This window comes from Gambusia affinis, linkage group LG08 (assembly GCF_019740435.1).
Source record: "Gambusia affinis linkage group LG08, SWU_Gaff_1.0, whole genome shotgun sequence".
Taxonomy (NCBI): Eukaryota; Metazoa; Chordata; class Actinopteri; order Cyprinodontiformes; family Poeciliidae; genus Gambusia; species Gambusia affinis.
Genome location: NC_057875.1, coordinates 16483447 through 16500058, shown reverse-complemented (window position 1 = coordinate 16500058; position 16612 = coordinate 16483447). Strand labels below are relative to the sequence as shown.

The 16612-nt window shown below is 42.5% G+C and overlaps 1 protein-coding gene across 1 annotated transcript; it reads right to left on the bottom strand.

The window, feature by feature from the left end:
- Positions 1-210: 210 nt before the first annotated feature.
- mapk12a (mitogen-activated protein kinase 12a) lies at positions 211-15654 on the bottom strand. The gene is made up of 12 exons (XM_044125196.1): positions 15364-15654; positions 14504-14633; positions 6182-6240; positions 5950-6061; positions 5836-5865; positions 5707-5754; positions 4208-4322; positions 3585-3656; positions 3377-3456; positions 2333-2411; positions 2068-2241; positions 211-1915 (listed from the first exon to the last, which is right to left on the bottom strand). Exons 1-12 carry the CDS (start codon positions 15480-15482, stop codon positions 1848-1850), a joined length of 1086 nt encoding a protein of 361 aa, XP_043981131.1. The 5' UTR covers positions 15483-15654; the 3' UTR covers positions 211-1847.
- Positions 15655-16612: the final 958 nt, after the last annotated feature.

The window sequence follows — 16612 nt, the reverse complement described above, 5'->3', positions numbered from 1 at the left end:
TAGTGTTAATTTGAATTAAGCTTAGACACACGTCAGAATATATTGTTCAATAATGTTTAATAAGCTACCAATCAAATAAGAATTTCAGGGCTTTGCAATAAAAAATATAAACATTGGTGGGTTTCAGTGAGAACTACCTTATATGAAACAAATATGCACATTAATATGTTTTTTTTTAAGAAAACTATACAAAAATGACATGTCCTTTTCTTATTTTCCTCTGTGTCCTTTAATTCATTTTGTCTACACAGTTTAAAGACGTACAACTACAAAAGTGCAAACAGGAAAACTGTAAATCCGCAGTGTGTTGCTACGTAATAAACGTCAACGAACATATCCAGCAGACTCAAAGTTCAGTATGTCATTACTGAACATGCTAAACATGCTCTGGATAATGATTATCCAATCATCAATCAATTATTGATTATTGGATCAATTATTGTGTCCTGTGTAACTGTTTGACAAAAGCAGCAGAATCAGGAATGTTTTACACTTTTTTTTTCTTTAATCAATAAGTGGATTATTGCGCATAACCTGGAGAGAAGATTCTTGTTCACTATTTGTGTTTGGTTACTATCTGTAAGGCACCTGGTAGAAACAAGAAGGCCACTCACACAAATGCACAGGTGTCAAAAAAAAATCTAATCAAATGTTTGTTTGAAAAGATATTGGAAAATCTCATTGCTCATGTGGAAGGCATATAAAACTAAATATTAAAAATATTAGATATTGAAATGTGGTCATTCAAATTAATTCTTACATTTGTTATGTTCTGGATAATTTAATGAGTTTTAGAAACAAAACATATACATTAACATGAAAATAATGCTGCCCAGTTTAGTAGTAATGCATGAATGATCAGTGTATATCAAATAGTTCAATGCAGAGGAGATTTCTGCAGGAATGGTGAGAGTCCTCCTCCTGACCCCCATAAACTACCTAACAAATCCCTTACTGCAAAAAACCCCACAAAACTCCTCTGATTGCATATCTTGTCAGACATTTAAAGAAATAAAACATACTACATGACTATTTACTACCAAAACAAATTAAAAAGGCTCAAAAGAAAGGCACAATAAAATGTTAAATTACACTTTAAAGAACCTCCATTCATCTCTGAATGATGAACGTTTAGATTTGATTACAGAGTACTTTAGATTTCAAACTAGAACCAAAACAGGAAATAATGCTTCACCTGGGGACTGAGCCACATTACCCATATATTTCAAAAAAACACTGCAAATTAAAAATGTAGGATTTCTGTTTAAAGATTCTTAAATCTGTTCCATTCAATGCAATAATAATACTAATACTAATACTACTATTACTAATAATAATAATAATACCTTTATGTATTTTTTTTAATAACCTTTAATTTGTAAAGGTTTTGATGAAAAAAAATCACAAGTAACCTATTGAGATGGAGCAGAAAGAATAAAATGAACAGTACCAGAATATCTGAAAACGTTTGATACACTTAGCTATCAAGAACAACATAAATGGAAAGGAATGCTTGAAAATGCAACTATTTGCGCAGAAACTCAAGAATTTCCTCCAAATTCAGGTGCAGATGTAACCTTGTCGTTAAAGAGGAGATGTTCCGCAAATTTCCATTAGTCTGAACTTAAGACGCCTTTTGATACCTAAAAAATTCAGAGCTGTTGGTGAGGGCAATGATAACACGGGGCTGTGTAGGAGTGACAAGCTCGGAGGTGTCTCTTTAGCAAATTACTTTAGAAAATTCTAAAATCTGCATCTGCAGCAGGCCTGTTGGACGTGTATTAATCAAAAAGTCCTCTTTGTTCAGAATTAGCTTGTTTTGGTCCTCTGCTGTAGTTCACTCATCTTTAAAGTGGCGTTTCCTTTGCATCCAACATTGTACGCTGGAAGCTCAAGATTTCTGTGAAGGCACAACCTACAGAAAGAAGCATAGCAGAAATATATTCAGTAAAACATCATAGGTCATGTAGAACATCCCGTATCCCCTCCAGCCATCTGAAATTACATCCTCAATGCTGATTTTATTGGCCTCCTAAAGTATTGATCAGTGGTAGGCTTCATGCTTACGTTTCCACTGGTCCAAAGTCAACTCCTTGTCTTCATGCGAGTTGTCGTACGGTTGAGCCTCAGTCTCCTCTGCCGGTTCTCGAAATACAGAAAAGTAAGGCAACGACAGAGCCTCCACAGCCGTCACTCTTTCCTCAGGATCTAGCAGAAGCATGCGCTCTAGCACCGCTAGGGCTAGAAAAAAAAAAAAGAAATGGCTGAAAATAAGAACAAAGAAGGAAGCTTAACAAAATATATGTTTAATATACAAATAAGAAAACAGTACCTTGGGAACTAGCTGATGGAAACAATGTCTTAAGATCTTTCTTCTCTATTTTTTGGAGACTTTTGAGGTAACTTTTAGCCTAAAAGCAAATACTTAATGACGTTAATCCACACATACACATGATCCTATACTCTACACATTGGTGTTGGTGTCATGGTGTTGAACTTAAGAGTTTTGTGAATGATATTCCAGAAGCCTGATTTAACCACTTCAAACCCAGTTGAGTTGGACCCAACTGGCTCTGAGTTTCAGCCACCCAGCTTTTGTTTTAATGAGAATTTGCAGACTGTCCAGCTTTAACTCTATCCACCAAGTGCAGTAGTCTGCTGCCTCTGGTGGTCAAACAGCCCCACGGTATGATGCTACCGCCATCGTGCTTTACAGTTGGCACAGGAGTCACCAGGAGCTTTAAAAGACTCCTCCAAACATACTTGATCATATGGGCAGCAGCAAGTTTCAGTCAACCTTCAAGGCTCCATTGTGAAGCAGTGGCCTATTCTGTCAGGTCACAGCAATATGATGCTTTCTTCTCTGGGGACACTGGTGTTCCAGCAGTTTCCCGTTCTCAGCAGAAGCCCTTCTTGTTCCTGATCTGCCTAATCAATTTGGATCAGATTCTTAAATCTTGAATATAGTTGAGCAATAGAGCGGTACATTAATTTCAAACAAACATCCAAACTCGTTTTGAAATGACTAAATCAGGTACAACTAAAAGTGGTGGAGTCAGGGTGAAGGTTTCAAATCAAAAATCGATGTACCAACCGTAAAGCAGAATGGTAGCATCGTGCTGTGGTGCTATTTTACCAGTGGTAATGATAAAGGTGCTTCCTACAATATCACCATGGACATTTTTAATTCACTGAAGATGTTTGTTGCAAAATCATTTAACTTTCATGCTCCTGCTGACAGCAAGTAGACATTTAATCAGCATGATGGAGGTTGGAGAGAAAGTATTTGATAATCTCAGGATAAACTTATATGTATTCCAAACACATTTGCTACATCACATATTTATAAAGTCTCATTTTATAAATCTGAACTCACATCCTCAGAGTCTAGTTTTAATATGAATTCTTGACTCGGCGTTCCTGTGACCTTCATGATCTGATTCAGCTGGTCTAGGTCTAAGGAGAAATATTAAGGTTCAAAAACCAGAAAAAAAAAGCAGATGAGTACAAGTCGAACCTGAAAATAAAATAGAAAATAAATCCTCTGCATAAACCCTGAGGATGAGATTGGTAAAAAAGGATACGGTCACTGCCTTTAAAAAGAGGTTTTCCTTGCAGCATCTCTGCCATGATGCAGCCCACAGACCAAATATCCACTGTGGAACAGACAAAGCAGCACCGATAAAGACATAGCATGATAAAATCGAAGGTCGTTGATCTGCAACTTGAAATAAAATGTATTTGAAAGAGCATTTACAATGCTAGCTGTTAAGGCAGCTCCACCTAGTGGATAAACAGTGTCTTGTAATTTGGTTTTCTGAGACTATTCTGAACTTCAAGTATGTTCTGATTTCGAAAACAACAGCAACCGCAGAATGATGGCCTACTTCTAAACTCACCATCACCAATCACACGCTCAAGAGTTACAAAATAAAAATCATGAGTCCTTTTTCATGCAGTAAATATTTTCTCCAAGTTCAGACTTTTTAAAACATTTTTCCCAGGACAAAAAAATGCTAATGTCATGTGACAGCAGAAACCCTGTGAAAGCGAAGGATTCACACACCAAAAGAACGAGTTCATGCCAAACAATGAAACAATAGAAGGATTGCTTTTTTTTTTTTTTGTTTGTTTTGCTGATGAGAGTTACTGAGAACAACACACTGATAAGAAATGCCAGTATTAGGACCTTTCTCCACAGGTGTACCTGTCTGTGTGTAGTGCATCCAGTTGAGAATGACCTCCGGGGCTCTGTACCATCGGGTCACCACATAGCCTGTCATCTCAGTGTCCGCCTGCCGAGCTAAGCCAAAGTCCAAGATCTATCAGAACAATAAATGCAGGCAATTGAAGAGTTACTTGAACTGGGTATCATAAAACACAGCTACAGATTTGGGGACCTCAGGTAGAAATGTGATAAAAGCCTTATGGTAAATTAATCTTTTACAGCAGTACAAACAGTAACAGACAGTGTCCTGACTAGTCCTATTGTAAATTAGATTTTTAATCTCAATGGATCTTTGTGTTAGAGGGGGAGAAACAAAAAACTCTTTATGAAAAATGTTACAATGGCTACCTCTAATTTGAGTATATTTATGTTCTGGACAACAACTCGTATAAAGATTAGCAAAATCACCACCATCACAACCCTCTAGAAGTCAGTGTTTATTAACGCTTTTACCTTATGACTTATTGAGATTTTCTTTGTAGTTACGATTAGTCAAGAGTCAGACTTTTCTTTTTTATACGACATGATGCAACAGAATCCTGTTTCCGTCACCTCCACAGCAGGCAGTAAAGTTTTGCTGAAACTTGCTAGTAAACTAATATCTTTATAACAGATCCGTAGCAACAGAGAAACGTATAAAGAATGCAGGACGATGGGCCCTGACGTGAGAACATGCTCTCCAAATGGAGGGGATTTGTAATGATTTTCATACATAGCTACTTGCCCTTTTCTACTGTCAAAAGGAACAATTGACAGTTAAATTTGTGCAACAAAAACTTTACTGTGACCACAAGCGTTTACTTGCGTCCTCATCCAGCTTAGAGTTTGTTAAACCTTTCTGGGACTTTAACCAGAGAAACGTGGCTTTTTCAAACAAACCCAAGATTGAGTTTTCAAGGACGTCTAGTATGAAACATAGTTATGTGGAAAAGCACCTTCTGCTCAGTGTTAAGCCTAGTGGAGAATCGATGGGTCTGTTTTCCTTCCAAAGGTCCTGAGAACATCGTTAAAGTGCATGGCAGCATAACTCTATACAACAAGACCAGAAAATGTTAAATAAAAACCACCAAGAGACTAAACCTGAGCTTTTCAGAACAATAACAATCTAAAATATATAAGAGAAATGCTACAAACCAGTTGTTTCAATTCACCTAAATCTTAAGAAGAACATGAGTTAAGCTAAACTAAAGAGAGCATGGTAAAGAAATGAAGAGTCCAGAGAAGATCTCTGTGGAACCAGCTATTACGCCTCTTATGATTATTTTTAAACAATTAAATGGGGTTTTCCCAAGTAAATGACGGTTCTCAAGGGAAAGGTTGGATTTTCTTTGCAATTATTTCATTGCAACGTCATTTTTCCTGCAACAATAGTTGGTTTTGCATTTTGTTCAAATCATCACAAAGATGCCAACAAATTTGTCGACTTAAGTGATGGGAAGGATTTGTTTAAACCACAGTGTGATGCAGAGAGCTTGTACCTTGAGCTCGCAGTCTTGGTTGACGACAAGATTTCCTGGTTTGAGATCCTGAAATTGTTTACATAAAAAGCCATAAATTAGCAACTCAGAGGAAAGAAAGTCTCTGTCGTAATAGGTAACAAAACCCACCCTGTGAATTATACCAGCAGAATGGATATACTGAAAGAAAGAATTAAGAACATCAATTTAGTCAGCTGAAACATACAAAAGATGAACAAACAGCCTGTATGAACCGCATCAGACCTTGAGTCCTTTCAGTGTCTGATAAACCAAACACTGGATTTTTTCTTCTGATAGTTTGGTCTTCTTCATCAGCTTCCCCAGATCAGTTCCCATGAACGGCATCACCAGACAGCTTGAAAGGTAAAAGCAGATTGTGATCATGTCAGATTCTGCAGCACACTTTAGTACATGACCAAAGACGTTTACATTTCTATGACGGCGCCAGGATGAGAGGCCATAAATGAATGCTTACAAGTCTTTGAATCGGTCCAAAGAAAGGTCTGCAGTAAATACATCTAGAAGGCCAATCACCTGCATGAGAGCAGAAAATATCACACACTGGATTCTTTCATTTTGCTAATTAGATATCAGTATGTATCTGCTATGATGAAAGCCGACCAGCCACTGATCTCAGTTTTTAATTCTGCATAGATGAATCTGACTACAGTCGCATCTCCAAAAACTGTAATATGTAACTAATATAAAAATGTTTTAAGCATTTATTTCTGTCAAAAGTGATGCTTATGTGATGTTTTAATGAATACCCAATTTTACGGAAAATTAACTAAAGACCACTAATATCCTTCATAAGAAAAGAGCTCTTATGTTATGGTGTAGACATAACAAAGGAGACTGCTAACATTATCCAGCAGATAGTCACTGACAGGCTTTCAGTGACCACCCCAGTCCACACCATGTAAATCTCCACAAAACTTTTAAATGATTCTCATCTACCACACTTTTTCCTTTCAGTAAACTTTCCTTTAGTATGCTTGGATATGTAGGGCAGTAGCTTAAATATATCAGTGGATGTCACCAAAATGTTAGATTTGTTCTTTGAGTTATGGAAATTGGTGAAGTGTGTCCGTTAAAGAACGCCGTACTTGGCGTCCGTTACGGTGCGCTGGCAGTACAACGGTCAGTATTTGCTGTGAATTCTGAAGGTAAGCAATACTGACCGCCAGCTCCTCAATGTAGCCAAATGTTACTTTTAATGTCCAAATAGTTAGTTTTGTATCGTTTTGTCTTTTTCTTCTTTTTATGTTGACACGGCAGTATTTGCTGTGAATTCTGAAGTATTTGCTGTGAATTCTGAAGTATTTGCTGTGAATTCTGAAGGCGGTTGCCATGCTGTCGGGTGGCGAATAAACGATCTGAACCACGATCGCAACCCGTGTGTGTCCGATTCCTGCCTCAAGTTTCCTTCCGACAACAACAATTAAAGAAAAACACAACGCAGAGTCTAAGGAACAGCGAGGTCTCATCCCACACTTAAAGGGTTACATCTTTGGTGCCGTGACCCGGATCGTGGTGCTTCAAGATCACCTAGGCAACAACGCCAGCAGCCCGGTTACCCAACGGTTTCGTTCGGGCAGTTAGTTGAGTATACAATTTGAGTTAGTGTGTGAAGCTGAAGCTGCAACATATTATTTTAGTGTCATTTTTATTGCACTGTTAAGGTAAAAAAAAAAAAAAAAAAAAATTGTTTGTGAACTACATTTTGTTTGAAATATTTCTTATATTGTGACGATATCCTGTTTCTTTTTTTTGTCTAATTAGAATTTGTGTGAGTGCGTTAAGATAATCTAATTATTTATTTATCTTTGACATAAAAAATAAAATAAAAAAAAAAGTTAATTACATGTTGTTTGAAATATTTATTATATTGTGATTATATTCTGATTAAGTTTAACTGTAATTTTGGGAGTGATTCAAAATAACTGTGCCACAAAGTTATTTATGTATTTATTTATTCATTTATTTATTCACAATTAAACGCTAAAAAAGGAACATACACATACAAACATACATTTTGGCTGTCTACATTAATTTAAAAAAAAAACGAGAGATCTTTGAAAATAATGAATAACTACGCAGTTACCCCAATGAGGCAGATGCCCTCTATAGTAGCATCCAGCCACCTACTTACCCCTGAACCAGTACTGAGCCACAAATTCGACTCCCCAGGGGTGCCACACACCTACCTACCTGGAGGAGGAGCAACAGCTGATGCCAGCAACCAACCACCAGCAGTGAGGCCAGAGCCAACTAACCAACCCACAGGACTTAATGGCCAGCAGCTACAGTACCACACCCCAGTTCCCCAGCCCCATGATGGAGGAGTGAACACACAGCCCACCCCTGCAACCCCAATTCTGTCACCTTATGTGGATCAATATACTTCTACACCTTGGACTGGCATGCATATGACTGCAGCAATAAGCCCCTCCCTACCACCTCCGGTTATGACAGGGGGCCAGATTATGCAGCAGCCTGCTGCTCCAGCCCTCCATCCACACCCAGTAGACTTTTATCAGCCAGTGAGTCAGCATCCCACAGGTTATGCTGGATATCCCACTGTGCCTCAAGCTCCACTGTATTCATCGGCCAGTGGTCCATGGGGTGTACATCCAAACAGGCCCAACCCTCAAATTATGAATCACAGCTCACAACCATACAGATCCGTTCTACGGACACGGCCGGGCTGCGACGGGATTTCTGCAGACCCACCAGGTGAGAAGTGTTCCTATATTCACCGGTAATGCTGATAGTAGGATGCTGGTGGAGGATTGGATTCGGGACATGCAATATCTCCTGGAAGCGATTGAGCTCCCGCCACACCTGCGGTTTTCCACTGTGGTGCGTCATCTGAGTGGCGAGGCCAGGAAATTAGTCCTGAACCTACCTCTACATAACCAAACCCCTGAGATGGCTTTTGAAGAACTGAGGGCTGAGTACGGGGACACACAGAGCTCCCTAGATCCACTGGCTGACTTCTCTGGCGGAGCCAAAGACCAGGGGAGTCTGCCTGCTCATATGCCATATCGCTGGAAGCTACTCTGAGAGCGGTAGAGGACAGTCAAAGAGGTGGCAAGCCATTTCCAGACAGGGACTGCAAACTCACCCGGCAGTTTTTAAGGGGTCTTAATGATGAGGAGGTATACATGAGGATCGCGCCACTTAAGCCCAGGCTCTTAAGCTTCCGAGAGCTGCAGGCTGAGCTCAGAGACATGACCAAAGAAACTAAACAGTTCCAGTCATTCCACAAATCAAAGCGAGCTCACACCCAGATCCAGACTGCATCTGGCAGCAGCCCAACTGTGAATGTGGAAGAGACCACCCATGTATCAGAGTTGTCAGAGCTTACCGAACTGGTTAAAAAGTTAGCTCTTTGCCAAGCAGAGCAAATGACTAAATTGACCTACCTTGAATCAAGAGTTACTGCTCCATTTCCTGCCCCACCACCACAAGTCCAGGCACCCATAGGGCCTCCAATCCGAGCCCAAATCTCAACTGTGACATGCCACAGGTGTGGTAAACAAGGGCACATAGCTAGAGTCTGCAGAGCAGTGTTACCAGATCCCAGTAAAATGAATGGGAACAATCCCCACCCAGCTCAGCCTTTAAACGCAGTAGAGCCTGTGGTCACCGGGGCAACCATGGGCGAGCAGGCAGACCCCAGCCACAAGACATAAAGATGACTGATGGAGGAGAGAGCACTCCACTAGTGGGACCTAGAAATGAAGGTGAGGTGGAAATCAGTGGAATGAAGTGCAGAGCTCATTGACTCTGGCTCTCAGGTAACCAGTATTACCCACAGCTACTGGTCCAACCACCCAATCCTTCAAAAACAGAAGTTACAGCCCTCTCAGATACCTATAGAAGGTGCAGCTGGTCAGAGTGTAACCCACCATGGTGTTCTACGCATTAACTTGAAAGTGTTGGAAAAGAGTTTAAAAATGTGCCAGCTTTTGTAGTTGAGGACTCAGAATATCGCCTGTCTGTCCCTCTGCTGATAGGAACTAATGTTCTCCGTGCTTCCAGAACTCATCTGCAAGCAACTTATGGCCAACAATTTCTCCAGCATGTCAGAGAGAGCCATCCAGAATGGTACACCTCCCTCTTGGAGGTTGGTGACACAGGACATTATAATGTGGAGGACAGAGTGGGTCCGGCTGTGTATACAGGTCACAAAATACACATCCCTGGGGGAAAAGAAATGGACTTAATGTGCAAGGTGACAGCCGGCCCACAGAGAAGGACTTATACAGCACTGATTGAGGGCCATCATTCCTTGAAGCTTCCTCAAGACCTTCTGGTTGCCAAGATCCTTACTAATGTGAAACGAGGACGCACCCCTGTCAGAGTGATGAACCTGTCTCAATATCCAGTCACCATTAAGCCACACACACAACTAGCCAATGTTTCCCTAGTGGATGGTGTTGTGGATTTCTCAGACAAAAAGCAGGGCCAAAGCTGTGGAAGCAGGTCCAAAGACACATGTCTGAATCTGACCCAAGTAATATCGAGTTGTTGTGTTGACCTGAGTAAAGCGGCAGTCGAGGATGAGAACCAGCGCGCCACTCTTAAAAAGCTGGTAGAGAGGAATGCTGATGTATTCTCCCAACATCCTCTAGATTATGGTCACACAAAGACAGTGCAACATGAAATTCCACTAGTGGACTCCAAACCATTCAGGCTCCCCTATCGCAAGATTCCCCATCACAGTGGCAAGATGTCAGAAAGATGTTGATTGAGATGGAGGTGGCAGGGGTAATAAGGCCCAGTAAGAGTCCATATGCTTCACCTGTAGTGGTGGTGACAAAAAAGATGGCTCACTACGGTTGTGTATCGATAAACTAAACTCCTGCAGCACAAGAGATGCATTTCCCTGCCAAGAATAGAAGAGGCTCTGGAAGCATTGGGGCAGGCCAAGTTTTCTCCACGCTTGACCTCACTTCAGGCTATTGGCAGGTGGAGGTGGCGGAGCAGGACAAGCACAAAACAGCATTCAGTACACCAATGGGTCTGTTTGAGGCCAACCGGATGCCTTTTGGGTTACAGAATGCTCCATCAACCTTCCAGAGGCTCATGACTTGCTGTTTTGGAGACCTGAACTTCACCCATCTTCTAATATATCTGGATGACCTTATCATCTTTTCTAAAACCTTTGATGAGCATCTAAACAGACTGCAGTTGGTGTTCGATCGGCTCCGGGAACACGGTCTAAAACTGAAACCCTCTAAATGCCAGTTGATGAGAAAAGAAGTGCAGTACCTAGGCCACCTGGTATCTGCTGAGGGAATCCGGACTGACCCAGAGAAGATTCATAGAGTCAAAGACTGGACCAGGCCAACAAACCGCAGAGAGGTTCTGCAATTTCTAGGGTTTGCTGGCTACTACAGGCGCTATGTCAGTGGTTACTCTGTCCTGGCAGCTCCCTTATACCGGCTCACTAGTGGTGACCCAAGAATGAAGAAAAAAAGGGGAAAAAAAGATCTGGCTTCTGACCCACCATTCTTATGGACAGAGGAATGTGAGGAGGCATTCCTGGCCCTAAAGCACAGACTTACAACTGCGCCAGTGTTGGGATACCCGAACTACAACCTACCGTTTGTGCTTCAGACAGATGCATCAGGGGAAGGACTAGGTGCTGTCCTGGTCCAGGTTCAAGATGGTATAGAGAGAGTCATAGCCTTCGCGAGCCGAGGGTTGAGTCCAGCAGAGGCAAGGTATCCCGCCCACAAGCTAGAGTTCCTGGCCTTGAAGTGGGCGGTAACAGACAAATTCTATGACCACCTCTATGGGCGCAAGTTCTCTGTCCAGACAGACAATAACCCCCTCAAGTACATCATGAGCTCTGCAAAGTTAGATGCCACGGGGCAACGGTGGGTCTCCCGTTTGGCTGCTTTTGACTTTGATATCCAGTACCGGAGAGGACAAAGCAATGTGAATGCTGATGCCCTCTCCCGTATGTCCAACCAAGAGGTCACAGAGACTCTGCACTCATGCCCTCTGCGGGTGTGCAGCAAAAAGCCTGAACAGGATGCAAGTCAGTCCATACAAGATCCAGACAACTCCTCAAAGCAGAACACAACGACCTCAGCCAACTTGGACTCAGAATCACCAGGGTCTAATGAGCCATACAGAGACATGGGTATGGAGTCACTTCCCGCCATGACAAAGCAAGAGATCCGCGCAGGACAGAAGGAGGATCCTGTTATTGGCCTGTCTGGCACTACAAAAGTCGGAATGTGAAACCCAGTCGGAGTGAGAGGGTCAGTAGTGGCCGACAGATCTGTCTTCTCCTAAAAGAGTGGAAGAGGCTAGTGATCAGAGACGGTATCATGTACCGTCGCAGCCGTGATCGTCAAAGAGGAGTGGTGGAACAGCTAGTGCTACCAGAGAAGCTGCGCGAGGAAGCTATGAAGGCTCTTCACAATGACTCTGGACACTTGGGTTTTGAGAGAACAGTTCAGATGTTAAAAGAGAGATTTCATTGGCCTCAGATGTTCCAAGAGATAAAGATCTGGTGTGAGCAGTGTGAGAGATGCTGCCTCAGGAAAACGCCAACATCAGGAGTCAAAGCTCCATTGGTCAGTATTCACAGTAATGCCCCCATGGAACTAGTATGCATTGACTTTTTGACTTTAGAAAAGTCAAAGGGTGGAATGGAGAATGTCCTTGTGGTCACGGATCATTTCTCACGCTACGCACAGGCATATCCCACTAAAGATCAAAAGGCCAACACAGTGGCCAGGGTGCTGTGGAGAAACTTTTTCTGCCGTTTTGGACTTCCTGCTAAGTTGCACACTGACCAGGGGCGCAACTTTGAAAGTGCTGTAGTGAAGGAGCTGTGCAAATGTATGGGCATCACTAAAACCCACACAACCCCCTACCACCCACAAGGCAATGGCATCACTGAGCGGTTCAACCGGACACTCATGAATATGCTCGGGACATTAGAGCCACATCTAAAACCTCGGTGGCACGAGTACTTAGATGCAATGACACACGCATATAATTGTTCACTCCATGACTCCACTGGGTATACACCATATTTTCTGATGTTCGGCAGACATCCTAGACTCCCAGTTGACCTCATCTTTGGGCTCCAGACTGCTAATGAACCAGGAGAATACAGTGCATATGTTCAGAGACTCCATGACTGTCTGTCACGGGCATACGCCCAAGCAAACCAGACTTCTCATCAGGCCAAAAGTCAACAGAAAAAGTATTATGACCAGAAGGCAAAGGGTCAGATTTTCAACCAAGGGGACAGAGTCTTAGTCAAAGTCTGCCATGTAGAGGGAAGGCAAAAACTAGGGGACAAGTGGGAGTCTCAACCTTACATTGTGATGAAAAAGCAACCCAACATACCTGTGTATGTGGTGCGACCAGAAAACAGCAATACTGAGAGGGTGGTCCACCAGAACCTTCTTACACAATGTATGTTCCTCCCAGTAGAGCAGGCAGAGGCGGGCACAGCAGAAGAGATAATGGAGAACGCAGAGGCTATGACAAGACAAGCCTCTGGAATGCAGGGGATGGGGCACTCAGAGCCCGAAAAGTTGGAGGAAATTGTGGAGGAAGTCGAAGGCGAGACAACAAATAAACAGGTTGAGCAGCCTGAAATGGATGGAGTGAATATACCAGACAGAAAATTTAAAGGGTGGACGGAACATGTAACAGATGGGAGTATCACTGCAGCCCCTGGACCCAGTGCTCTTAGAAGGAACATGCAGAGGAATCGACAACCCCCAAAGAGATTTTCCTGTGAGTCACAAGTAGTGGGAACTGAAGACACTGAACAAAAGATAATAAGAGGACGGAAGCTGTGGGAGAAAGCTAAAGCCAGAAAAGCAGTAAAACACTTAGAAAATTCCACTTAATGGAGTACATGCTAGCCATTTCACTGACACATCACACAGTTTTATTTTTTTTATTTTTTTTTATTCATTTATTTGTATGTTCATTGTTGTTTTGTGTCTAGCCTGATGACTGGGGCGCCATCAAAGAAACAACGGGTGAATGTAGGGCAGTAGCTTAAATATATCAGTGGATGTCACCAAAATGTTAGATTTGTTCTTTGAGTTATGGAAATTGGTAAAGTGTGTCCGTTAAAGAACGCCGTACTTGGCGTCCGTTACGGTCAGTATTTGCTGTGAATTCTGAAGGTAAGCAATACTGACCGCCAGCTCCTCAATGTAGCCAAATGTTACTTTTAATGTCCAAATAGTTAGTTTTGTATCGTTTTGTCTTTTTCTTCTTTTTATGTTGACACGGCAGTATTTGCTGTGAATTCTGAAGTATTTGCTGTGAATTCTGAAGTATTTGCTGTGAATTCTGAAGGCGGTTGCCAGCTTGTCGGGTGGCGAATAAACGATCTGAACCACGATCGCAACCCGTGTGTGTCCGATTCCTGCCTCAAGTTTCCTTCCGACAACAACAATTAAAGAAAAACACAACGCAGAGTCTAAGGAACAGCGAGGTCTCATCCCACACTTAAAGGGTTACAGATACAACCCTCTTAGAACAGACAGCTTCTTTAGTAGTGACTTTTCGCTTCTTGCCCTACATGTGGAGGGTGTCAGTCACTGCCTGCTGTTCAAACGTTAACTCAATAATTTAAAATTTCAGTTTCAAAAGTACTTTTTTTTTCTTTTTTAGATCGTATGTGATATTCTATTTTTTCTGGACTTCCATCGGCTGACATCCACACTTACAAAGTCAGCTGAAATAAAAGGTTCGAAAAAAATAGGCAAAAAGAGTAAACAGTGATGTTGTGCCTCACATTTTCGTGCTTCATGTGTTTGAGAAGCTTCAGCTCCCTGAAGGCCCGCTTGGCGAACACCTCAGACTGGAAGGGTCTGTAGAGCTTCTTGATGGCCACTCTGGTTCCCGTCCTGGAGTCCAGCGCTGAGCTGCAGGAAGAAACGCAGCACAACATCACCTGACCACCTGCAGCGCTGCCAGTATGAGGAAATAGCAGCTAAGTAGGAACTTTGCTGTGATACGGGAACAAGACAGAACACCGCGTGTTTGCGGATGTAGCAAAAGAGGTTTTTTTGGGGGGGGGTTTACCCAGTCGCACCTGCGCACGCTGCTGCCTGTCATCCATCTGTTTTGTTTTTTAAACTTATATTTCTCCGCAGCTTTTCCAGATTCGTTCAGGTGTTATTAAGTCGTATCTAGTGATTCGGGCGGAGCTGTTCGGTGCCGCCCACACAGTTGTAATCATTGATAAAGGGGCCCCACGCTGTGAGCCGCACAAAATGTGCACGAAAAGCGGCTCTTTCCATTGCTGCTGTAAACTTCGCTGATTGCAAAAAAGCATTTCACCCACCGATGCTCTTCTCACATTCTAGCAGATTGCCCCGCTGGTTTCTAAATGTTGTCAGAACGGCTCCTACGGAGGTGTCGGCGAGCGCGTCTTCATCATCGTATGAGGAAGTGAAACAGCGTGTGTTTAACTAAGCGTGGACACTTTTTCTTTTGTTTGGCTGTAACACCGAGTGTGTGCTTGGACGGCACCATCTGTTCGCTGACGTTCTTTGTTTGATAGCTACGCATCTCTCCCTCTCATCCCCTGCCTGAATGCGCCCGCCGCCGTCTAATAAAATATATTCTTCCACTTCGCCAGAGTTCACTTACCACACAGTTCCGTACGCTCCGGTCCCCACCTGAAACAGGTCGCGGTACCGGTCCGGTACTTCCCAGACGCTCTTGTTTATTTCTTGTCGGTAAAAGCCAGGTCTGACCCGCTTTGCCATGATGCGTGATCAATATCAGTTGAGACGTGTATCTCAAACACCTTCCCCTCTGATCCTGTTGTCTCTTCCGGAGCTACGCACTCATTGTCCCAGATTCCACCTATGCGCTCACTGCGCAGCACAGTTCAGGGCGCACCCTGAGGTCACCAAAAAAAAAAAGAAAGCAAAGAAAGAAAGAAAGAAAGAAAAAGCCACTCCCGACTTCTGCGGGAGGTCAATAATTAAAGGTGAAGGACAGTGTTAGTTGGAAACTAGAAAAAAACAAAAAACAAAAAACAAAACAAAAAAACAACAACACGCCTTTAAATAGGATTCCTGGGTGCATGAGTACAGTCAGACAGTAATTATTTGAAGACGTGCTGGGACATGAACGTCACAGACGCCCAAAGCGAGGCTGTAAAGAGATCCATCACTGTCACGCAACCAGAAATAGAAGGAACTGGAAACCTTTTCATGATGCTGTGGATTGTCAGCTTAGTCCGCCAACAAAAGAGAGCATTTTACATTTTACATTTTGTCACGGCAACAAACTTCAAAGTATCTAGCCGGATGCTTCCAACAAAATATTGCATCACAAATCACATTACTGGAGTAATGTTGCGTGCTTTCACATTTAAATAGCATAGAATATCAGCTTTTAGTTCTGGACATTGACATTTCTAAAGTATTCATGACATGATAGAAATGATTCCTTCTGGTCCTGAAAGGCAAATGTCCAGCCCAGACTAAAGCTTTTGGGGTTTCTTCCAACTGATTTTTGGTGTATTCATCTCCCCATCAACTCTCACAAGCTTCCTCCTGGTCCCCAATGAAGAAAACAACCCCACATCCTGATGCTGCCAACACCATGTTTGGATGTTGTGTTTTGTGCAGCACTGGTTTTCTGTCACATATGACAGTTTGCATGCAGGCCATAAAGCTAAACGTGGACATATCTGACCGGAGGGTCTTCTTCGTGTTTGCTTTGTCCCTTTGTGTTTTCCCAATATTTCAACACGACAGCTTTCTTCTTTTCAGTTTTCATCAAAAGCCAGTGTGTGTCGTTCCCAGCTAGTAGCCGTCTACTGATACTCTGCAGCTCCCCAAAAGTCTCAAGGGGATTCTTGGCTGCTTCTCCTTGGCTGTGATGT

Bases quoted from the DNA above. Each gene is read 5' to 3' on its own strand.
- mapk12a (XM_044125196.1), bottom strand. From the start codon at position 15,482: ATGGCAAAGCGGGTCAGACCTGGCTTTTACCGACAAGAAATAAACAAG. The intron at 4,323-5,706 runs GTACAAGCTCTC...TTGTTCTGATAG, and splicing joins ACCAAGACTGCGAGCTCAAG to ATCTTGGACTTTGGCTTAGC. The intron at 2,242-2,332 runs GTACTGTTTTCT...TTTTTTTTCTAG, and splicing joins TCCATCAGCTAGTTCCCAAG to CCCTAGCGGTGCTAGAGCGC.